General features: G+C 45.7%; 1 protein-coding gene across 3 annotated transcripts in view; it reads right to left on the bottom strand.

The window, feature by feature from the left end:
* Pcp4 (Purkinje cell protein 4) overlaps nt 1-25,707 on the bottom strand; it is a 102,002-nt gene that overhangs the window by 54,097 nt on the left and 22,198 nt on the right. For 2 of the 3 annotated variants that reach the window (NM_001270538.2, NM_013002.4), the window contains exon 1: nt 6,830-6,904. The exons of the other annotated variant lie outside the window; for it this stretch is intronic. Coding sequence is in view for 1 of the 2 variants with exons in the window: in NM_013002.4 (NP_037134.1) it covers nt 6,830-6,838 (9 nt within the window). In the remaining variant the exon portion in view is untranslated. Of the gene's footprint in view, nt 1-6,829; nt 6,905-25,707 lie in introns of those variants that run through there. 3 annotated transcript variants of the gene reach the window in all.

Raw genomic sequence — 25,707 nt, 5'->3', positions numbered from 1 at the left:
TCACAGGGCTGTGGGTGTGGCAAGGTCACCCCAGGAAAGTGTGTTTAGGTTGGTCACCTTCCGTACATTAATCCAGTCCTGTTTAAGATAATTAAACATCCAAACATATTTTGGTACCTAAAGCAGCCAGATGTGGAGGCTGACGAGATGACTTAGCAAAATATTTTGTAAGCTAGGCAAATGGAGGGAACTGGAAAATATCATCCTGAGTGAGCTAACCCAATCACAGAAAAACACACATGGTATGCACTCATTGATAAGTGGCTATTAGCCCAAATGCTTGAATTACCCTAGATGCCTAGAACAAATGAAACTCAAGACGGATGATCAAAATGTGAATGCTTCACTCCTTCTTTAAAAGGAGAACAAGAATACCCTTGGCAGGGAATAGAGAGGCAAAGATTAAAACAGACACAGAAGGAACACCCATTCAAAGCCTGCCCCACATGTGGCCCATACATATACAGCCATCCAATTAGACAAGATGGATGAAAGCAAAGAAGTGCAGGCCGACAGGAGCCGATGTAGATCGCTCCTGAGAGACACAGCCAGAATACAGCAAACACAGAGGCGAATGCCAGCAGCAAACCACTGAACTGAGAACGGGACCCCCATTGAAGGAATCAGAGAAAGGACTGGAAGAGCTTGAAGCTCGAGACCCCATATGAACAACAATGCCAAGCAACCAGAGCTTCCAGGGACTAAGCCACTACCCAAAGACTATACATGGACTGACCCTGGGCTCCAACCTCATAAGTAGCAATGAATAGCCTAGTAAGAGCACCAGTGGAAGGGGAAGCCCTTGGTCCTGCTAAGACTGAACCCCCAGTGAATGTGATTATTGGGGGGAGGGTGGCAATGGGGGGAGGATGGGGAGGGGAACACCCATAAAGAAGGGGGGAGGGTTAGGGGGGATGTTGGCCTGGAAACCAGGAAAGGGAATAACATTCAAAATGTAAATAAGAAATACTCAAGTTAATAAAGAAAAAAAGGAAAAAAAAATATTTTGTAAGCAAGCATGAGGGCCTGAGTTCAAATCCCAGGCACTGACATAAAAAGTCAAGCATGACAGTGGGTGCCTGAAATCTGAGTTCTAGGAGGTAGAGACAGCCAGATCCCTGGGCTTATTGCACAGCCGGCATAGCTAAGGTGTATGCTCCAGGTCATTCACAGAAAGCTGGCAACTAAAAAACACAACCAGAAGTGGTCCTCTTCACCACATGCACACACAAGTACATGCACCCCCCACATGTGAAAACACACACACACACACACACACACATACACACACACACACAATTACTCATAAGGAAATATTAAGCAAACCCATCAAACGTCTTAATTTAAATACCTGTTTTCATTGTCTTAACGATATGATAATTATTGATAGTCAATTTTAAGTGTTGTTTAAAATATTTACATCTACAACCTGCCTTCCGTCTGTTTAGACATATTTTTCCTCCAACAATATGCTGTGATTTACATCTTGGCTGCCTGTCTCCATGCCAGAAGCCCTACTATGAAAGATCTGCGTAGACTTTCTCCTCTCACACAGCCAAACTACTTTCCTGTGTCAATACAACAGAGCTGACTTCCAGCTGGCCCCAGCTCTGCCTGTCTGTGTCCTTCTTGTTTAGATTCCATGCAGCAATTCTGAGGTGAGACAGCCTCAGGGGATATGAACAAAGATTCGGTCTGTCCTCGCCAACCCCCATCTCAGCTCTTATACCTTTCCTAGTGTTTCCCAAGTGCTCAGTGTTCTTCCTCTTGAAGATTTCCCCCACCTTTTCTCCTTCTCTCTTGCTTCTGTGGGAGCTTGCGTTCTGTGCGCCTGGCCATATCATAACCCCCATTTCCCACTTACAAAAAAATGTGAGTGGCGCACGCAGGTTTTAGACCAAGAGCAAAGAACAGAATGCAAACCCCATCCCCTGTTCACATATCCTACAGCAATAAGAATGTCCAGAGAACAGAGCTCCGAAACATCAGTCGTAACAGCTGGTCATCCACACTGGAATACCACTAATTCATTTATGTGCTGGACACAAACCAGGCTCCGCCCCTGGAGTCCAGTCTTCCTCATCAGCAAATCGATGGGCCAAGAAGAATGCTTCAGTTCGTACAGCGTGTATCTAGAGGTTGTTACCAGCATGCTGGCTCTAGCTGGACTTAAGGAGCTGGCACTTGAATAGAACACAAACCTATATACCCATAGCCTTAAAACTCCTTGCAGAAAAGTCATTTGAAATCAGTGAGAAACTTTGACCTGAAGCTGGTAATTCTGTGTGTTTAAATGGTTCCTACACCCATGGGACTGAGAACCGAGGAAGCACAAACAAATTTCACTATAGCAAGACCTCTCAGGGCACTGAGGGAAGAAATTAATCTAAACACTAGCGCAGGGACTGTGTCCATCACAGACTCGGGAGACTCGCCTGACACAAGCTTGGATCTTCTTTTCATGTTGATCATGCCACCTCCACTAAACATTTAATAAAATCGATGGTGAGTCATTTACTTAGCTTTTCTGTCTGGAAAAAAATAAATAAATGCCCCACTCTGCCTTCATTCAATCTTAGAACTCAAGAGAAGAAAACATTGGGTGCTGTAATCCTGAGCTTAGTTAATGAGATGCAGACTGGGAAGGCAAGTTTTATGACAATCCATTATGATTACCAGGCCTGAAAGCACGCTTTTGTGTTTAACCTCGGAACCTAAGTTGTAATCACAACCCAGCAAGTCTTAATATTCCCAGTTAGAGGAAGAATAATGTCCACCAGTGTGTGGCTTAACGTGAACAAAGTCCGCATTTGACAATGACAGTGCGAAATCTATTTCTTTATACAAATAAGGTGTGGTAATAAAAAATGTTCTAAGTGGGTCTCACTAGGTCATTCCTAGGTCATGTGCTCCCCTAAATGAGATTAGAATTACATAAGAAATCAAATTGCCATTTGGCCTTCCCCTGGAAACACCACAGTTGCCTGTAACTTTCAGAATCCATGCTTAACCACTGTCTGAGCTCTTCCACAGACCCAGCCATGCACACAGAGCACTAAGCTCCAGGTCACCACAGCAGTGGGGTCCTAGGAGCCCACTATAGCACTGGTTCTCACCTTGGTTCCTGTCATCTCTCTGATTCTCGCACACTGTGTGACGCCCAAACCTCTGTTACATGATATTTTTAAGCAGTATCTATGTCTGAATATAAAGTCCATGCGTCTTTTATCCATCTTCCCTAGTATGCAAGTGGGGAACGGTCAGTCCCAGCTTTCCTCTTTCCTATAAGACGACGACGGTCTTCAGGTGAGAGGCAATAGATCTATTTTGGTGCCTGGGACACATATGTGTGTGTGCACATAGGCTCTTGAACATCTTTTATCTTGATTCAACCAGGTGTTTACCTGGCATAGTCTTTTCACTGTGGCCAATGTCTACATGGACCAAAGATCCTCATTCCTGATGCTGGGCTAACCCATATCACCTAAGTCAAAACAAGCGGAGAGCCCAGGACAGAGTTCTGGGAAGGCTTAGGGTCTCGTGTTTAAGTCACAGCTGTTGCCCAATATATTATGTAGTCTGATTGCTTTCCCGTAACTTTCCAAACATGGCAATAGTTCATGTCGTGTTTTAATTCATGCTCCATTAAAATCTCATCTGTAGCTCTCCTGAGTTGGGGTTTTTGAAAAGCCACTTAGAAGCAACCTCCAGGCGAGGAACTAGGACAGACTTGCTCCCAGGAATCCTCCTCTTCTTTGCAAATGGCGCTTCAATACCTTGGGTCTTGCTGGGAGAATTTCAAATGTGGTTACTAGACTTAAGCCTACATTTTGATCCCAGTCCATCTCCTGGATTGCTCCAAGCACATCTGACATACTGTAATACGAGTGTGAAAATCAGATGTACCCAGACAGCCACGGCTCTCACACGGCCCTAAATTTGGACTTTATTTCCAACCAAACACTTACTGTACTTAAACTGCTCTATTTGACCATATGTCATTGCCCTGATGAAGAAGAAGAGGAAGAAGAAGAAGAAGAAGAAGAAGAAGAAGAAGAAGAAGAAGAAGAAGAAGAAGAAGAAGAAGAAGAAGAAGAAGGAAAGAAAGAAAGAAAGAAAGAAAGAAAGAAAGAAAGAAAGAAAGAAAGGAAGGAAGGAAGGTTGGTTCTGAGATATGAAAACCACATTGCATTAAGTTGTCCAGTTTAAAGCCAGCTTCAGGACTGGTTTCCTGTTCTCCTTTCCCCTTCAAGGCCAAAAGTCCCCAAAGTGCAGAGCTGACCCCAGGGACCCTTTGGCCTTTCAGGGTCTTTTCTGCCCTGCCCAAGTTTGTATTAACTCAAGGGAAAGCTAGATAACTCTGGAATTTCTACACACACACACACACACACACACACACACACACACACTTGCCCCAGCCCAGAATAACCCTGAGGACAGAGGGAAATCAATGTCTCTGCTTTGACCAACAGCTATTCATATAAGCCTATTATTGACTATGTGCTCCAATCCTGCCTAGGAGTTATTAACCCTGGAAGCCATTTGTAGTTCATCCAACTCAAGAAAACCTCCGGGACTTGGTGCCCTCCCCAGTACCTTGGCTGCTTGTCCCTTTTATTAAATGTTTAAAGCAGACCTAAGTTTTAGTCAAAGGAAAAATGTCTCTTTTCCAAAGAACAATGGCAGCCAGGGACTTGGAGATGGGCCAGCAGGGGGAGCTCAGGGCAGTGGTGTGAATGAGAAGCCAAGCTTGGTGCAAGGAGAAGTTGGAGTGTGGAAGGACGGGGGACACAGACGCAGGGTCTTCATCCTAGGGACTTTTACCCACAGGGTTTAGGGAATTCACACTCTGACTGTGACACTAAGTCATTGACAGTTGGGGGCAGGGTAGGGAGTGTGAGGCTGCCCTAGTTACAGGGTCAACAGAAAGGAGGTTGTGACCCTAATTGTGGGTTGAACTCTGGGACAAGGCTCTTCCCCGGAGACCCACACAGTCATCTGCTCAGCTGGGTGTCCAAGGAGAGGCACTGGAGGACTTCTCTATGCATGAGCCTCAGCACGGAATGAGTGACAAGACGCTGTCTCAGATCAATGACTGGACACAGGGGAGGGTCCCTGGTGTGAGGTCCGTCTGCAGAGCCTGCAGTTTCTAGGCCCCTTCTTGATGAGAATCCATTGAGTTCTGAATGGAAAAAGCTGTCCATACAGCCATTCCCTTCTTCCTGTAAGCAAGGCAAGGAGTCCATAAGCCTCCTGCTTCTAAAATCTTAGTGAACTCAGAAGAAAGCCCCTCCCCAACAGGCAAAAGAAAAGAGATCTTGTCCTCAATGCCCTTGGTCTTCAGAGCCCTGCTTCCTTTCCCTGGATTCTCTACCTCCTTCTGCCCCTCCCTCTCCAGCTGTTCAAGGAGCCCCACATGCATTCGAACAGCACCAGGAATCACCCGTATACCGACTACTTCAGTGTGACAAGGCTAGCCCCAGATCTGGATGGTGGTCTTGAATCAGTTGGTCTACTTCTCTGTGCCTCAGTTTCCTCCTCTGTCACTGGCTGCCCAGGGTATGAAGAGGCTCACAGAAGGGGACACGGGTGGGAGTGCTTGGCACTGCTCTCAACATTTACACCATGAGGCAACCAATGGCTGTCAGTGTGGCTTCTGTTCCCAGGGTTGCCAGGAGACTCCCATCTCGCAGCCCGTATCCACCCTCCTCCTCCCCCAAGCTCTTGGCTCTATCCCAAGTCCTGTGCCTGGGTGCTGCACCACCTTGCCCTTCTGCCTGTTGTTTGTATCCAAAGCCGTCCATAGAGGGAAGAGGAGCCGCCAGGAGGCATTTGATTTCCGAAGTTGTTAATTCTACTCTAGACTTCCAAAAAAAGATCACCCATCTGTCAAACATTTAAGAAAAAAAAACCAAAATACAAAGAAGACAACAGATCTCTCAAAGTAACTAAGTATCAACCAAGGGGAAATGAAAACAAGAGTTGACTGGGCTTCTCATTGAAGGGGGATAGCATTGTATAACCCCAAATCTTCTTGTGGGAGAGATTACAATCTCTTTTTAAAAGAAAAATATGTAAGCCACCAGTTTGCCCCAGCATAATATGTTCTATATACATTTAATCAGAAAAGGGTCTTGGGTTTGAAAATGAACCCTTCTGACAACACTCCCTGGTGCCTCAGAGGTAGCTCATGCTCTCGTTCTCTCTCTCTCTCTCTCTCTCTCTCTCTCTCTCTCTCTCTCTCTCTCTCTCTCTCACACACACACACACACACACACACACACACACACACACACACACACTCAAGCTTGGACCCCACATGTTTCCCAGGACTCTGATTAACTGATTAACAGCAATCCCTGTCGCAAACAATGATTCTGCAGGTGCTGCACCCGGCATAAATCCTCACCCCTTTCCCCACCTCTCTTCTGAGACTGGATTTCCCAGGTGGCTAGCACTGTCTGCTAACATTCAGATTGTGTCCCAAGGAAACACATGAGGACACACTCCCTGGAAAAAGCACAAATGTTCGTGAGAGAATCAAATAACTGGCTTTCTCTTCAGAGGTACAAAACCCAAAGTCATAGATCAGAAACAATATACCTATATCCCTTTCTCTTCCTAAGACTAATTTCAGAAGTTGCAAACTTAGCAAATTTCTACACTGCATTCAAACCAAGCTATCAGGACAGTCTATGCTGAAAGCAAATTATAACAAGATCCATTTACCCCTCAGCCCCACTAGGTACCCTTTGGGTTTCTGAGAATCCCACAGGGACAGAGCCTTCTCACTCCACAGTTCCCCTGTGTGAAGGCAAGGATTGCTTACCTCACTCATGTTGGCCTGACTCCGCAGCTTGGTCCCACAGAACAGCTCAGAAGGCAATGCTCAGGGGTGGCTGCTTCTCTGGTCCTGGCTTTTCTCTTAAAAAGAGCTGCTGGGTGGCATCATGCCTCCCGCCAACCAATGAGATGCATTCACCTGTCTGAACGCCTGCAGACATCCGAGAGTGCAAAGAGCCACCTAGTGGAGCACAGTGGAACTGCGTGGCTGGGACCAAGGAATTTGCTGTACACCGGTGGATACCCTAAAAGGATTCTACACCCTACCGCAGAGATACTGCTCATTCCATTTTCACGGCTGCTCATGTCACAATAGCAAGGAAAGAATCATTCTAGATGTCCACCAGCAGTTAAAAGGATAATTAATTAAGCTGCAATATGGAAGATTTTAAGCCATGAGGGGGAAAAAATGAATCAGGACATTTGCAGCAGGTAGAAGAAAATGGAAAACATTACAGAAAGTGAGGTAAGCCAGACTCCCGAAGGACAAATGTCTCTGCTCATATGGAGGCCCTGACTTCCACTTGTTAAATGTTGAATGCTTATATGCTTATTCGAATGAGGGGGGAGGGGTCGAGGTATGGGGGTGGGGAAGGTAAAATAAGACCTGTGATATGAGATTGGACAGGGAATACTGGGGGTAGAAAGGCATAAATGAGGAAGAGGGGCAAAGAGATGGTCAAGAAGAAGGGGTGGGGATGGCCAACTGAAACCCAGGATGTCTGAAATGCCACAAGGAGACCTGTTGCTTTAGAAGGTTTCTTTTGTTTTTGTTTTTGTTTTTTTTTTTAATTTAAAGGAAAGAGAAACAGAACAGTCACAGGCACACAGACTGCCACAGGACTGCCTCTGTTGATGGATTGAGAGGTGCAGGACTCACACCCTCTGGGACTAGATCTTGCGTGTCTGTAATTGACAGGTTCTGTTTCCCAATGAAGAGCAATGGGAAGCCTCGTGTGGAGTGGTTCTTGTCCCTCTGGGCTCCTAGCTGTTCCCCACTCACCTCTGGGTGCACCAGACTCAGACTTTAGAGTTGACCACCCTCTGTTTAGAGTCCACCCCATCTGTCTGTCTGCTTGGACCCTAGGGTGGAAGGACAAACATGAACAGTTTTGTGTTGTGACCTTTGGAGTTCAAAAGACTTGAATCCCACTTGGCAGCAACAAGAGGGAAAACCGCTTTTTTCACTTAGGGGTTGTGATAGCCCTACCTAGGGGCAGGACCCCATAAAAGGTCTCTTCTCCTTGCCCTGACTAGCCTTTGAGGAAAGCAGCTCTTTTTTTATCCCCCTCACTTCAGACCTTGCTCTTTTTTTCCCCTATCAGTCTGGACCTTGGGAGATGGGGAAGTGTGGCGTCTGCTAGACAAGAAGCATTCGCTTATGTCCTAGCTGGTCCTGGTGAACATCAACTTAACTAGCAAGACCATGTCAAGCCCCCCAACCTTTCCTAGTGCCCACAATACCTATCCTAGCACGTCCTGTACCCAGAATGACCTGCATGATAGCCCTGTCTACTGATTCCCTCTTCTCAGCTCAGCTGCATTCTCCTCCCCAAGTCGTCAGTCTTCTGTTCCCAGTCCTAACATCATGGCATCCTCTATGTGTCTCCAAATAGAACAGATAGGCCAGCAGCTCTAGTATAACATTTGCATGAGAACAGGAAGCAGAAGACCAGAGCCTACAGCACCTATGGGTGCCCAGCCTCTTAACCCAGAGCCACTGTCACAGACAACATGCCTTCTAAGTGGAAACACTGGATGTTCACCAGGATGCATATTTCACAGAGTGGACAGCACGGTATATATGTGCATACACATATGCCCCCATATCTATGTATTACATGTATACATTGTATAGCACATACATATTAGCTGCATGTCCCAACCATATACATAAAGACAGCATCCTCTTCATCCTCTCCTCCCTAATCCCTTCTGTGCTCCCAACTCGCCCTTATGAAGGCTCAACATCGTGATGTCCTAAGGTATCCCCAGGTCCTGGAAGTAGACCCAAGACCTTAGTGCTAACTGATGTGCAAACATCCCAGATAAACAGAAGCCTACTCATCCTCAGAGGAGAACAGTGTAGCTTCTGAGGATGCCACCGCTCCCTCCTCCCAGGAGATATCGGACTTGGAAAGCTGAGCCCCAGGCACCATATGGTAGAGGACATGACCCCTCCATGCAAATTTGAAAAAGTTCTATCTGGGTTTTTACAGCCTGGTCTCCTGCAGAGAAGAAAAGCAGAGACATCATCAAGAGCCAGCCTTTACCTGTTCACCAAATGTTGCAGCAGGTCTGAACTTCCTACTAACACACAAAAGAATGTATGTGTGCCTGCGGCTTCCTGGAGCTTGGGAAGAAGGAAACAGATGCTAGGATTTCAAGAGAAAGGGCTCGATTGAGCACTCCAGGCTGGGCTGCAGCTGTGATTACTCAAATGTACAATTGCTGGGGATTAATATGGGAGAGAAGGTGGGAGCTGTCATGGCCTGAATTCGGGCACTACTTCCCAATTCGCTAATCCCCAGGAGTTTGGATCGTGGCTGTTTGGGCACAGTCTTTCATAGAGCTTATCACGTTAAGATGGTCTAGCCCAAAATTTCTAATATACTCATGGGATTAAGACTTAAGCAGACAGAGAGCTACCTTGGGAGGACATAGGGAGAAGTTGCCATCTACAAAACAAGGAGGGACCACAGAGGGAGCCGTCAATGAAACACCTTGATCCCCAACATCCATCCTCAGTGTCTGTGATGTAAGCTTGCTGCTGTGGTAGTTTGAATAAGAATGGCCCCTGTAGGCTCATATATTTGAATACTTAGTCCCCAGTTAGTGGAACCAACTGGGAATTTATTAGGTGTGTGACCTTGTTGGAGGAGGTGTGTCACTGGGGTTTCAAAATCCCACACCATTCCCAGTGTCTCTGTCTCTGTCTCTCTGTCTCTCTCACTTTCTCTCGCTCTCTCGCTCTCACTTTCTCACTCTCTCTCACTCTCTCTTTCTCTTTTGCTCTCGCTTTCTTGTTCTCTCGTTCTCTCTCGTTCTCTCTCGTCCTCTCTCTCTCTCTCTCTCTCTCTCTCTCTCTCTCTCTCTCTCTCTCTCTCTCTCTCTCTCTCTTTCTGCCTTAGGTTTCTGTCTCAAGATGTGAGCTCTCTGACACTGCTCCAGGACCATCCCTGTCTGTCAGGTGCCACATTCCCTACCATGATGCTCACAGATTGTAACCTCCTGGAACCACGAGCTCCAAATAAACACTTCTTTTCTAAGTTGCCTTGGTCATGTTGTCTTATCACAATAAAGAATTACTATGACAGGCACTGTGTTTTGGCAGGCTCTCATACTCAATTTTGTGACATGGGCCCTGGAGGGACTTGTCAGAGAACAGAAGAGCTCCTTGTGGAGGAACGTCCTGCCTGTTTGCCACTTGGAGGGCGTCTTAGCCTCCCTCAGTCGGACAGCTGCCTCCTGTAAGTATGCAATTGCATATTGTCTTTGAGACATGGACACACACACACACACACACACACACACACACACACACACCACGCAAAATCTGGCACCTGTGAAAGTGGAGGAACTTGCCTGTGAGTGAATGAGCATTGCGTGTACAGCTACCATCTTCTAAGGTGGCCAATGGGACTTTCTGGGCTGTGGGGCCCCTGGAAAACCACCCTTCAATCTGAGACTAAAAGAACCCTATAGCCAACATCTCAGAATCTCTGACGCTAGGGTTGAGGACTAAGCCTAACTAGGGCTAGGGCTAACCTTTCTGAGTGGCTCTCATAAGCAGTTAAATTTGAGAACCACTTGAAGCAGTGATAAGGGATAGACACAAACTCATGTGCACACACATGCACACATATATACACACATATATTCAAATATGAGAACACATACATAAACAGGTTTTCACATACACACATGTATACACATATCTATCCGCATGCACATACACACATACACCACATACACACACATACACACACATACACACACATACACACACATACACACACATACACACACATACACACACATACATACACACACACACACACACACACACACACACCATTCCTTCCACACCATTCCTTCTACCCAAACCTTCTAGACTTTCTTTTACCACCCCTGCCTAGCCCCCACATCTCTTTTCGGGTCATTTTAGTTCTTGTTTGCTTTTTTATACTGATGTCCTTCAGTATCGGAGGAGAGGCATTTCAGGATTCCCAATGGATGTCAAAATCTACAGCTGTTCAAATTCCTTGTCTAAAATGGCAAAGTCTTTACAGAGGACTCTCTGTGACACTTCCACCATCCCTGGGTCCCCTTTACACTATGATAGCTGCACATAAAATAGAAAGAAGGAAAAAAGCCAGCCACCCCCTCAGGTGCAATGGTTCTTCAAACAACGCCATCTACCTCTGCAGATGGGGAGCCAATGGATGTTCAATCAGCTTTGACTTCTCCCCACACAGTTTCCCACAGATCACCCAGCACCACATCATACAGTAGATGTGACAGGAGCCAGGAACTTGAAACCTAAATTCATGGTGTGACAAATAGTTTTGTATATGACTTTGTCAAAGTATCCAATCCTCTACTAAAAACAGAAACATTAAAACTTTGTTTCTATTAACCTAAGATAAATAGATAGATAGATAGATAGATAGATAGATAGATAGATTCATAGATGATAGATATATGATAGATTGATAAACTGTAGATACATGATAGATAGATAAATGATTGATTGCTGATAGATTGATAAATTATAGATAGATGAGAGATAGATAGATAGATAGATAGATAGATAGATAGATAGATAGATAGATAGATGATAGATAATTGATAGATGATAAACTATAGATAAGATAAATAGGTGATAGATTGATTGGTGATTGATAGATATAAATTATAGATAGATGATAGATTTATAGATAGATAGATGATAGATAGATAGAAGACAGACAGACAGACAGATAGATAGATACATATATGAACTAAGTATATTAAATTGACCTGGGAAATAAATGTCAAAAGAATTTCAGGAGAGTCAGATTTATAGCTACATGTATTACATCTTAGGTCATGTTTCGCCTTTGCTGTGTTAAATATAGTCAGCTTTTATAATATATAACTTATGAAAACTGTGTGTGTGTGCGTGTGTGTGTACTCATCAGTAAAGGCGTGCTCTCGCCTGAGGGAATGGGCCACGAAATTGATGGAACTATAAGCATACTCTATCTTCAAGTAGGCTTTTATGCCAAATGCATCATTCTTCAGAAACACAGCGGAGAAGGATTTTTAAGCCCATTTTAAGCCAGACCTCATGCAACCCTAGCTACCTGCAAGCCTGTTGTAATCCCAACTTCCTGGAAGGCTGAGGTAGGAGGCTGTCAATTTCAAAGCCAACTGGACAACTTAGTGAGCCTCTGTCTCAAAATAAAAAGGGGAAAGGGGGTCAAGGTGTAGCTCAACAGAGTAGATACCTTGCCTGATGTATGCAAGGCCCCAGGTTCAATCAGCAGAGAGAAAAGAAGGGAGGGAAAGAGGGAGGGAGGGGGGAAGGAAGGAATGAAGTTTCCTCCAGTCTCCCTCCTACTTCTGTCTGTTGCTTGGCGTCTTCACATTTTACAGCCCAGATACCACCATGTGCCCATACAGCACTCTTAACCCCTACACAGGAAGCTTTGGTACTGACAAAGAGTACAACATATCCTTCAAAAGGACTGCAGCAGGGTTTGGCTTGTGGCTTCCAGCTTCTATAATACCTCTTCTCCTTTTCCTGCCTTGGCTGCTCCCCAGTCACCTTCTGGAACAGTCCTGTGCATCTCTGCAACCTGTGAGCCCCAGCATCCCACCCTGACAGTAGTCCACGGGCTCCCAATTCTGCAGGATTCCATTGGGCCCCACGCCAGCAGTCTCCCTGGTTCTGAACCCCACAGTGTTCTCCTAGAAGCAGTGACAATGGTCATGACAAACTAATGGGGCCACAGCCTGTGAGTCTTGTCTGGGCTTTACACCATCTGAAAGAGTGAGAGGCCATGCTTCTACTGTTCTTATAAGTCACGTAGCCCAGCAAGAAACAGGCACCTAAAATGACTTCAGAACACATAAACATTCCAGCAGTCACCTAGTGTGAAGGCTAACACAAGAAAGAAAACTGGAGACACATCTTCCAAGGACATGTAAGAATTTTCTCTTTGCAAATGATAAACAGTGTCTTTCAAAAATCGCTATGCTGTTGATTTGAAGCCTGCTTTCCAAAACTTCTTTTTTAATTCTAGCAAAGCGAACTTTTTCAGACCATAGTTTATTGGGTTTTGCTGCCTTTATGAAGGAATCAGTTAGCAAAGTAGAAGGCTATGGCCTTGTGAGGAGTTAGCAGATGGTGTGGCCCAGCACACTGCTGTCCCGCTCAGTCCTCTGTCCCCACATATTATTGGTCTCATTTATGTGACTGTTCTGCATAATGTGTGCATGTGTGTGTGTGTGTGTGTTTCTGTGTCTGTGTGTCTGTGCGTCTGTGTGTTTGTGTGTGTGTCACTACAGTTACTAAGGGTTTGTTGTTTCTCTTTCTCAGTATCTTTTTCACCTTTTCTCTCCACTCCCCCATCCCTCCTTCCTCTGCTCTCTCTCTCTTCCTCTATGGCTCTCTTACTTAAAATCCTGGGTGTTTTATGCCCTCACACTTCCATCCCACTTTGATGCTAGGTGGAGTCATTCTTTCTTTCCTAAGCTACCAGGATCTCCTAAACTACCAGGATCAGGAGAGAAGGAACTGGAAGGGCAGCTGAGGGAGAAGACCATGGCTTCTCTTCCAAGCTCCCATACAGCAGACTTATCTGTCTCCCCTGTCTTCTTAAGCTTTGAATTATTATTCCATGTTTATAGAAGAAAAGGTCAGTTTATGACCTGCAGTCGAGTTCAGCCCAATTAGCTGAGCAAGCCTCTCCTGGAGACTAGGGCCGTCTGGGATGTTCACAGAACCAGCCTGTCACCCCTGTAGCCTTCTCTGGACACAAAGGTCAGTGGCATTTGCCAAAGGCTTCCCTGTGGGCTTGCTGGCAGGACTCCCAATCCCCAGCATCCCTGGAAGCTCACAAAACCATGCTTTGTTGAGTTTTAATTATTTGCCGTGTCTCAGTTGTGGGACAGGTAGAGCCTCCAGTCCACTCTTCATAGCCCACCAACCTGTCCGCCTGGTGCTGGGGACAGCGCCTGTTTGTATGCATTTCTCTGAAGTTCATATGTCAAATGAACCAGTTTTTAAAACCAGGACTTTAAAGAGATGAGCCAGATCAAGCAAGTCTTCAAGCTGGGTCCAATAATATGGCTGGTGTCTTTGTGCAAGAGGAGACTGAGATACAGACATGCCCAGAGTAACAAGGCTGGCATGGGAAGATGATGTCTGATGCCTTGACCTCAGCATCATAAGACAGTAAATTCCAGTTGTTTGTCCTCCTGACTGTAGTCTCCTATTGCAGCCTCCCAAACTGACAAGACCCTCTGACCCACAGCCAAGGCCGGGTTCTGCCATGGACTCTGTGGCAGATATTCCAATTCCCACCTCACATATCAAGGACATGTTCTCTCGGCTGCTGACAACACCAGCAATGGTTCTTAGTTCAGTGTCACAAGAGACTACGCTCAGCTACACATTGCTGCCTGCAAGATACTGTGCCATGTAGAGAAGGTGGCTCTCCCCTGAAAGCCTGGCTCTCTTGTCCCAGTTCAAGACAACTCTACCATTCAACTCCGCTCCAAAACCTTCACAGGAAATGAGAGGAAACTGCTCTTCAGGGTCAGGCCAACCTTCCACTTGCCCCATCCCACCCCATCATTTACCTGTGGCTGTGAGTCAACACCCTTGTCACATCGTTCTGCAGTCTACCCACACTTCATTTCTCTTTCCAGGCAAACACACCCACAAGGAGTAACAAGGGCTGAGAGATGAGGCAGATCCTGCATCTGGGATAGCAACCCAATGCAGGACACGGACCCACCCATGGTCATGGGCAGCACCCAGGCAGCAGAAGTGAGGTTGACATTCTCCTCAAGGGAGGAAAAAAGCACGAGGACAATGGGCACCTGAAGGGAGCCATTCCAAATCAACATAAAGGCAGAGGGCACACTGCTGTCATGGGTCAGTAAGTCTAGAAAACATGGTGAATGCATCCCCTTCAGCAGGATTGCAAGGGAAACCGTGGGTCGGAAGACCAAAGACAAAGACAGCTGCAGAGGGAGTTCCAGATATTTGCAAAGGGTTCCCTGGAGTCATTGACTGCATATCGATCTACACAAGAAAATTCCTAATGCCAAGGTTAAAGAAACCTCAGAAGGTAGGGGGAAGGTCCAGAATAAATCCCAGAGGTTCTAGAGAACTGGCAAACATTCTCTGTGGAGCAGACTCAAAAGTTTGCTGTAGGGTCTCCTCCAATGCCGTAGGAATGTGCTGGGAAAGAGCCATATTCTCAAGAGGCTCCCAGGGCTCTGTCCTCTGGAGTCAGGACTGGGATACAAGGGAAGGCCACTGCAGAGCTGGCTTCCTGATGGCAACAGGCATAAAAAGACTTGAGAATAACAAAGGCCAGGTGACAACAGTCAACCGTCAAAAATGAGCTGACGCACCCTTTCAAATAAGCGGAAGATCAAAGGCAGAGAGTGGCCTGAGATGGCCAACAGCTGTTCGTTAGACACTAACAGAGCACAGCACCCACGGAGTGAGATGTGTGAGTGGCCATCACAAAGAGCGAGGAGTCAAGACTAGTAGGTCTCAAGGGAGGAGCAAAGGGGACACTTCAATTGTTCATAGAGAAGATGATGTCAGTTGTCAAAACCTAAGGAGACCCGAGGTCGTACAGAGACCAGAGACACTATCAAACTATTCTGTGGTATTCAACAATGTCCTCACAATCAAGGGTTGCTTGGGGGCAGGGGGAAGTGGCTCAGCAATTAAGAGTATGGGCTGCTTTTACAGACCACATGGGCTTGATTTCCAGCACCAATAGGCCAACTTACAACCATTCATAACTCAATTTCAAGACATCTGAAGCTCTTTTTCTGGGCTCTGCGGGCACCAGGCACATACCCGATGCACATGTGTATTTGCAGATGCAATACTCATAAAATAAGAAGAGAGAGAGAGATAAAGGAACAGAAGAAGGACTGTCTGACTCAAAATGCCAACAGTACCAAGTTGGGGAACAACGATCTGTAAGAATATGCCTACAGAGATCCCCAGGAATTTATACAAGAAACCACAGGTGGGTGTCAAGAGACTGACCAAGCCATACAAATAAAAGGTAGACTTCCTGGCTTGGTGTTTTGGGGAACCCCTGACAGCGGGCATGAGTGTCTCTGACTCTTGCCTGCCCTTGAGACCCCTTTTCTCACTTCACCCAGTCTTGATGTGAGGGTTTGTGCCCCATTTGATGACTTATTGTATATTGTGCTGTGTTTGGTTGATGTCCCTGAGAAGCCTGCTCTTTTCTGAGGGGAAATGGAGGCGGGGCTGAGTGGATCTGTGGGAGAGGGGAAGTAGGGATGGGGAACTGGGAAGAGCAGAAGCAGTGATCAGGATGTGTTGTATGAGAGAAGAATAGAGGAAAAAAATTAAAACTCTTTTCCAAAGATTTTGTTTCCTCGGTGTGTTGTTATTAATAAATTTGCCTGAGAAAATTCATACACACAAAAGAATAGGTGAGTTTCCTTGTCTGGTTTTCATGTGGGATCCAGTTTGAAGACCCTGAGGCAGTAAGTCAAAAGGTCTGCCATCACAGAGACCACGGCACTTCCTATCGTTCCTCAAATGACCAATGGCCATAATTCACTTGAGAAAGGGTAGATCAGGAGAGAACAGCCAAACATTTTGAAGGCTGTCAACTCACCCCAGAAATGGAACCACACAGAGAAGTAATGACAGCCGTAAAGTCCAACCTGGCCAGTTTTCACTAGGGTTACTGGCAGGAATATGGATGAGGAGTTATTTAATGAGCAGAGAGGTCTCAAAAGGTGTCACTGAAAAGCCTACCACAGCACAGGTGACGGCTCATGGACGCCACACCTCAGGGCTCTCATCCTACTTACAGGTAAATCAACAGGTCAAGAATGTTCTCTCTCTACTCAGGCTTGTCAGAGCCTCCTCTCCAGCAGTCATTAACTCCTACAAAACTGAGAAGGACCTTCCAGAACCTTCCAAGGTATCACTTTCCAAGACAAGTGAGGGCATGAGCCTCCCTTTCCTGCATGAGCTGCTTCAGTTCAAATGGAACTGAATAACAAGAGTTCAGGTGCAAAGAGGGGTACAAATCATCATCCTCCCTGCTAGGGCTAAGGGACACAGTGGGCAAGTACAGATGGCATCTTGGCATGGGGGCTGACAGAGTGAGCCCACCAAAATTACACCTGTGAGGCAGTTGGCAGAACCTCTACACTTGCCACATAGCTTGAGCCATCAGAGTGGAGAAGGTAGCATGGTTCTGGAAAGTAATGTACCTCAACTAACAAATAAACATTATGTACCATCCCGTGGTCAGCAGCTCCCAATGCCTCCCTTGAACTTAGAAAGTTTGTCTTTAAGGCTAAAGCTATGTGAGCATGCCTATAAAGCAGCACAGGTGACAACTTAACTGGACTTACTGGCACCCAGAGCATATCAGTCCCTTTCCTGTCACTGTGACAAAACATGCTACTTAGGGCAGGAAGGATTTAAGAAGAGATACAGTCCGTCGTGGCCCAGAGGCGTGGAGGCAGAGGACTGAGGGTTATGGCCATGCTGTGTCTGCATGCACAGCAAGCAGAGACCACACTGGATTTTAAACCTCAAAGCCTGCCCCCCAATGACTCACTTCCTCTAGCAAAGTTCCATCTCCCAAGGGCTTCAAAGCTTTCTAGAACAACTTTACCAAGTGTTCCAGCACATGAGCCTGTGGGGGACTTTTCATGTTCAACCCACAACAAAGGGAAATGTCTAATTCAGGAGTATTAGGGAGGGTGTGTGTGTGTGTGTGTGTGTGTGTGTGTGTGTGTGTGTGTGTGTGGTATGGTGCGCTATATGTGTCTGTATATGGTGTTGTATATGTGTGGTGTGGTGTGCGTGTGTGGTGTGTATATAGTGTTATGTGTATGTGTGCTATGTTATGTGTATGTGTATATAGTATGTGTATGTTGTGTTATGTATATGTGTGTGGTATTGTTGTGATTTGCCCTGAAGTTATCTGTATCTTGATGCTAATTCCACTGCCCCAAGGACAGCTGCCTAGTCATGTACTCAGGAATCAGGTGACTTCACCAGAACCTTCTCCCCATTGCATCTGTAAAGTACAGGTGAGGGACAGGTAGAGGATAGGAGGAGGCCTGTCATTGGAGGAGAAGAAAGGTGGGCGGGAGAGAAGTTTGAAGGAAGAGGAGGAGACTAGAGGAGAGAGGGAGAGACGAAGAGAGGGTGAGAAGCTGTGCAGGTGATGTTAAGATTCTGCTCTGTGTATTTACAGGTTTTTATTAATGTTCCTAAGGGATGGATGGTACCGGGCTTTGTATGTTTAAGTGGACAATTATATCTTACCATTTGGGTCAAAGGTTATTGTGTTGTATGTTCTTTTATGTGACAGTTTAAGTGTAGGAAAGTGTGTGGTGGCAGGAGACACTGGGCTGCTGCAGAGTTGGGATGTGTTTCTGCCAAGATATCTAGCAGATATCTTGGGGCACCATGGTGCTGGACCTAGCACGAAAAAGACAACCAATACCTTTTTTATTTTTATATTTTTACAACAACATGGTGTCATGATTATGTATGCGTGTGTGTGTGTGTGTGTGTGTGTGTGTGTGTGTGTGTGTGTCCAAATGATCTGATATTAAAAGTACCAGTGAAGGGGGCTGGGGAGATGCTCCTTCAGTTTAACATTTGTCATGTGAGCATGAAGAGCTAAGTTCAGACGCCCAGACTGACGTAGAGTTGGACATAGCAGTACATATGTAATCCCAGCACTCTAGGGTAGTGTGAGAGGTGGAGACAGGGGGATTCTCAGGAGCTCATGGGACAGTAACTCATGTGCACCAGTGAACAAGAGATTCTGTCTCACACAAAGTTGAATAAAACCCTCCACTTGAGGCTACCCCCTGACCACACACTCACCATGGCATGAAAGTGTCCACAGGTATACATGAACACACAGGGTCTGAAAACACACGGGTGAACACACAACTTTGCTGTGACACCCACAATGTTAGCATGCCATTCCCTAGAGTCGGTAGCCCCGCTCTTTGCCTCCAGGAACATAATGTTTATGTCCAAAATAAAGATGTTTTATTTCTTGGCTTATGTTGTAAAGGTCACGTTCTCTCATTCATAAGAGGATCCATGGTTATGTCAGGCAAATGGGCAAGGCAAAGGTTTGGGAGAGAAGTTGTGAAGTCTGAATGTCTAGCTGAGGAGCTGAGGAGTAGAAGACCGAGAAGGAGGGGGCTGACGGAATTAAACAGCTCTGGATGTTGGCAGTGACGTGTCTGACAAGGCACTGCACAGTGGAATACAAAAGAACTCCAGATAATTACTGCTCTCCGGCCCTAGTACATATGCCAGTGAAAATCTGGGAAACTGTGCTAAAACCTTCCCAAACGAAAGCAAACATAATGTCTAAAAATGATGTTCCACAAAATGCTTCCTATCACTCTCGCTATTTAAAGAGTAAAAATGTTAGCGTAAAGAGCGGTAAATGTATTCCTGTTAATGTGACTGACTAGCTTAAGCCATTTTGGTTGCTGGATTCCGCTAAAGAACATTACCACCAATGTGATAGTGAAAATGGCCCCTGCAGACCCACACAGCAGAACATTCATCTCATAGTGTAGGAAGAAAAGCAAGAAAGAAGGGCAAAGGTCACAACGTCACCTTCCAAATCTGTGCCCAGTAGCCAGAAAATCTCCAACTTTTAAAGCAGCCACTACCCCAGAAGCACCAGGCTGAAGAGCAGCTCATAACAGCCCTCTGTGGTTCACTTACCTGAGGCATAGCAGCCCCTTTCCTTGGCCTGCTTGACTTCAGGATGTGATTCCCAGGGTCGCCAAGAAGGGATTTACCGTGGAAACCCACGGTTATCAATCAGTCACTCAGCGGCTCCTGGTACCACAGAGCAGCTTCAGTAGTAGATACCTTGCATTAGTTTCTAAAACACACTCATAAAACACTCATCCCTGTAGGGTCTAGTCATAAGTGGCTCCACTTTAAATGTATACATTCCTTTAGTTCAGCAAACTGTGTGTTAGTTTCCTTCTGGAGCCATAACAGGCCAGCACAAGTCAGCTCCTTACCACAGTGTCTTCATAGAGTCCCAGACACCACAAGTCTGGGGCACAGGACCGCATTCATATGAATGAAAATAAATCCAAGCAGGGGGTACAGAGAGCAAAACCAGATCCAGCTCTCCAGGGCTATCCCCATTCTTTGGCCTCTGTTCTGTGTTCATTGACCTCTGCTTCTGCTGTTTCATCCCTTCTGACCTCTCTGGCCTCTCTTTTATCACTAAAGGATCTGACATTGGACCACCTGGATAAGCTAGGCACCTCTGCCCACCCCCAAATCCTTCATGTACTTATAATAGTAAATTCCCTCTCTCATTGTGCCCCATGGCTCATGATTTCCAAGGATCAGTACATGGGTTTGAGGAAGTCATTATTCTCCCAACCACTCTGCCCAAGTCACACAACTTACACATGAAAAGGCCAGAGCAACAATGCTACAACTTCATAACGCTTTAGAGGGTGCTGCATAGAGGTGGGTTACTGGGGTGTCTACACAGAGGTGGGTTACTGGGGTGTCTACACAGAGGTGGGTTACTGGAGTGTCTACACAGAGGTGGGTTACTGGGGTGTCTACACAGAGGTAGGTTACTGGGGTGTCTACACAGAGGTGGGTTACTGGGGAGTCTACACAGAGGTGGGTTACTGGGGTGTCTACACAGAGGTGGGTTACTGGAGTGTCTACACAGAGGTGGGTTACTGGGGTGTCTACACAGAGATGGGTTACTGGAGTGTCTACACAGAGATGGGTTACTGGGGTGTCTACACAGAGGTGGGTTACTGGAGTGTCTACACAGAGATGGGTTACTGGGGTGTCTACACAGAGGTGGGTTACTGGAGTGTCTACACAGAGGTGGGTTACTGGGGAGTCTACACAGAGATGGGTTACTGGGGAGTCTACACAGAGGTGGGTTACTGGGGAGTCTACACAGAGATGGGTTACTGGGGTGTCTACACAGAGGTGGGTTACTGGAGTGTCTACACAGAGGTGGGTTACTGGGGAGTCTACACAGAGATGGGTTACTGGGGAGTCTACACAGAGGTGGGTTACTGGGGAGTCTACACAGAGGTGAGTTACTGGAGTGTCTGGGCAGCAGCATCACCATCCCACCTCCCGCACACCCTCTCTCCATCTCCCATCACGTTCACAGCAAACTGATTCACGTCGACAACAAGCTTTAGACTATGCCACCCTGCCCAAGAAGTACAAGGGAAAATGAGTGAACGAAGTTTTTCTCCTTTTCTCTTCATAGCTGTGATAAACGATGCCACCTAACCCCGGGAAGAAAGAATTTATTTTCATCTGTCCGTATACAGCCCGTGTTAAAAGGAAGTCAGAGCTGAAACCTGGAGGCAGAACTGAAACAGAGACTAGGGTGGCTGCTTTCTATCTTGCTCTCCAGGCTCACATCAGTCACCCTTCTTATACCTCCCAGTACCAACCGCCCATGCGTGGCATCCCCCACAGTGGGCTGGCCCTCCCACATCAATCATCAATTCAGAAAATACTCTCCATAGTCTTTCTATGGGCCAATCTGATGGAGGCATTTTCTCAACTGAGGTTCCCTCTTCCCAAATGACTAGCTTGTGTCAAGTTTATAAAATTAAAAACAAAAACAAAACAAAACAAACAAACAAAAACCCCAGCCATCACAGAAGAGGATTGGCCATGAATAGTTTAGACTGAGGACTACGTAAGGCCAGGACTCTCCAGGATCAGGTTATGGTTCCAAAGAGCTTGAAAGTTTCTAGAATGTTCATGCATCACCTTGGAAGTCAACTCTGGCAAGAAAGTTCTGGGAAGTTCTCTCTTTCATTTCAAAAAATTTCCTTAAGTGTCTGATGAGTTGAGAATCTGATATTCATTGTTTAAGAGATATAGTACATTTTCTTCCTAATAAGTTAAATGCATCTTTTCATAATGGTGAAACCTGTCACCAAAACAAAAAGAAAGCAGCTGCCATCTGCTGCTGTCACAGCTCCTCTCAGCTTTGGGGCTGGAACTTTCTTTCACGCCTAATTCTAATAGTCTAGGCTGAAGCAATTTGGTCTTTGATAAAGTAAAAACATTGATGATAATTTGTCTAGAATAGTTCAGCTTGGCAATTCAGATACAAGGAAAGTAGCCATTCTCATCACCCACAGAAAAGATAGCAGGTAAAAGCATACACGCTAACAGGCATTTGATATAATGGCCTCCGTGTCCTAACTTTAAAAGGTTATTATGAAGCTGTGAATCCAGCATATTAAATTCGGATACTCAACAAATGGATCTTGGTGATGCCCAGGAAAATTGCATGACCCGTTTCAAAGTAAGAGCAAAGAAGAAACATGGTGAATTAGGCTATCAGAGTGTAGTAGCCCAGGCCTGAAACCACCCTTGCTTAGGAGACAGGATTATAAAGCCAGTGGTAAAGCTATAAAGTAAAGCTCACAACCTACTTGAGAAACTTAGTGGGAGCCAGCCTCAACTTTCAAAAAAGTAACAAAAATATGCTAAAATGTATCTCAGTAGATCTCTTAGTGCTTGGCTGGAATGTTTGAAGCTCTAGGTTCAGTTTGAAGTACTGAAATGGGGGGGGGGGTGCAGCGTCATGGCAGGGGAAGAAGAAAAGAGAGAAGGAGGAAAGAAGAAAAATTTTAATAACAGAGTCTTGGCTTCACTGAACACTTACCTTTTTTAATTATCACAAATTGAACCTTGAACAGTGAAAGCTATATTTTCCTGCTACAAAAAAACACAAAACCCTGTGGAGTCAAATTAAGATGGGCAGCTTCACATTTGTGGGAAGTGTCAAGTTTAACTTCCTTTTCTAAAAGAGGAGCTAAAGGCCGTCTCTGGCTCTGCTTTCTGTCGCCTGTGAGCAAGAGGGTCACCTCACCTAGGCTTGCTCTGATTTCAAGCCCAGAAAACATTCTTACTTGACTTAGACCCAAGAGAAGAGAGAAGTGACCAGTGACTTCATGGAAGCAAGGCTGCTTCATGGGAGCCAAGCATAGGACAAAGGTCCACTGGGCTAATGGAGCTTGGCCTTAAAGTCCTGGGGATGCAGAATTCATGAATGTCTGCATCCCTGTCAACAAAATGGTCATCTCAAACTCTTAGGCTGGATGCTAGATAGAAGGAAGCTCTGGGGTGATGGTTTCTATAGAAGCATGTAATTAAGTTTCCCAGATTCTGTAGCCAACAGACCTGCTCTGGGCCACAAAGGCACATGGTAGAATTACAGCCCCAGGAGTCAGTCCTGAGCTCCTGGTAGCTCATGGAAACTTCTCATGCCTGCTGGGAGGTCAGTGGAGATTCTTCACAATTCATTCCTGCTGTCTGAAGAAATCTAGGTATATGTAGATGTTTGCTGGAGAGAGAATGATGGGCACTGGGAGCAGACACTTGCACCTCAGGAGGGATGCCTCACACATGCAGGACCACCCAGTAGCCACCCAAGTCCCCACCTCACACACCCTGTCACCAGGACCTTCCTATCTTTTGTGTGTTCCCACAAAACACCCATACTCTCCTTTGGCAATGAATTTTAATTAAAAGGGGATCGAGTATTAATTAGTGGTCAGTTAACAACCAATCTCTATGCAGCTGAGGGAACTGAGTTCTCTACAAGCTCAATAATTGTTTCTTGAAGTTTTGAGGAAGAGTGAGGGTGAGGCCAAGCCTCTTCCCTCCATTCCTTCTTGATTTAGGGAGACCCTGGCAGTGTCACCCCTAGGACCTGCTTGCCAGCACTCTGGAGTTGAGGGACTCACGCCAACTAAACAAAGCATGGATCCTAGCTAATAGAGAAGGGGTTTGGCTTGAGGCTAGTCTCCTCTGTATGAATATATATATGTATATATACATATATATACACATATATACATATAATATATACACATATATATAATACACACACATATATATGTATACATATACATATATATGTGTGTGTATTATATATATGGCTCCAAAGAGCTTGAAAGCTTCTAGAATGTTCGTGCCTCACCTTGGAAGTCAACTCTGGCAAGAAAGTTCTGGGAAGTTCTCTCTTTCATTTCAAAAAATTTCCCTAAGTGTCTGGAATCTGATCTTCATTGTGTAAGAGATATAGTACATTTTCTTCCTAATAGCATGGGGTGTCTACACAGAGGTGAGTTACTGGAGTGTCTACACAGAGATGGGATACACACACACACACACACACACACACACACACACACACACACACACACTGAGCAAGGCCTGTCCTGCATTTCAAGCCTGCCTTCCTTTTCCTCAGTGCAACTCCCTAAGCACAGCTAGCACTGTGTCTCCCCCACTCAGGCTCACCTCAGGTGGATTAGCCTATGGTTAACTTTTCAGTGAAGCACGGGCTAGAGTACTTGCCTAACATGTACAAGGCTTTGGAGTCTACATCCAGCTTCTAAAACTAGAGATGAGGGAAGAAAAGAAGAGAAAGAGGAGAGGGGAGGAGGCGAGGGAGAGAGGAGGTAGTGAGAGAGATTGAGAAAAGGGATCTTAGAGGTATTTACAGTTAGTGATAAAACTTTGGGGAAATATGGAAAATTCCCTAGGTTGATCACTATGTATGCATGAATCAAAGTAGGCATTGCACTGAGGATATCTGTGCAAACACTGTTTGTCAAGCAGAAACAAAGGATAAAAATAACGGAAGGGCAATAGAACACAGGAAAAAACATTTTTGAAGAGGAGACAATTCTCTGTACTGTCACTGTGACAGAACTTCTTGGTGGGCCGCCATTGTTGTTCCTGGCTCCTGCTGCCTTGTGTGTATATTCTAGGTATTCCCTGCTTTTATAGGTAGACAGGTGACTATTTTCCAGTCCATGAGGTTCCAACATACACCCCAGCACAACCGCTGTGGGAACAAGAGGAACCCTACCAAGGTGCAAATTGAAAGTGAGCTGTGTGATCACAAGTTGATTTCTGAAGACGATCTCAGACTCATTTCCAGAACTATCCTTTCCCTGCCTGCCTTCCTTCCCTCAGAGAGAAAACTGAACTGGGATGTCTGCTTGAATTATTCAGCCACGGTCAATGGAAAGTGGAATTGGATCAAAGGCTTTAAGCCCCTCAGATTAAACATCACTCCAAGAAAGCTGTAACGGGTGGGTGGCATGCTCTGAGGTCACAGGCCCCAGGAACATGGTAAAACCTGGAGCAAGAATTTCAGGGAAAATAATAGGTTTTCTTCTCCCATTCAAATGACTCTGGTGTACAGTTCCTCCAGCTGCCAGGATATTCTGAGGCCACAGAACCGAAGACCATCCAGGGCTGGAAGCCTACAGGGCAGAGGGCACAGGCTAGTCTCAAGACAAAGGCTATACACAGATGTGCCATTGTGTAGACTTTTTTTAACTGCAGAAATTTGGAGAACATCAGACCTGTAGAAGTCTAAGCCAACAGTCGCCTGTGAACCCTTAATTCCTAACATGGTCCAACATTTGCTTAATGGCTTTCTCCCCCACCTTCCTCCCCACCCCCCAATTGGCTAAATTATTTGGAATTTAGTTGAAACCATTATGAATAACAACCTATTCCCAGAATGGTTC

The sequence above is a fragment of the Rattus norvegicus genome, chromosome 11 (assembly GCF_036323735.1).
Source record: "Rattus norvegicus strain BN/NHsdMcwi chromosome 11, GRCr8, whole genome shotgun sequence".
Lineage (NCBI taxonomy): Eukaryota > Metazoa > Chordata > Mammalia > Rodentia > Muridae > Rattus > Rattus norvegicus.
Note: the sequence above shows the minus strand (reverse complement) of the source record. Positions and strands in the feature narration are given on the sequence as shown.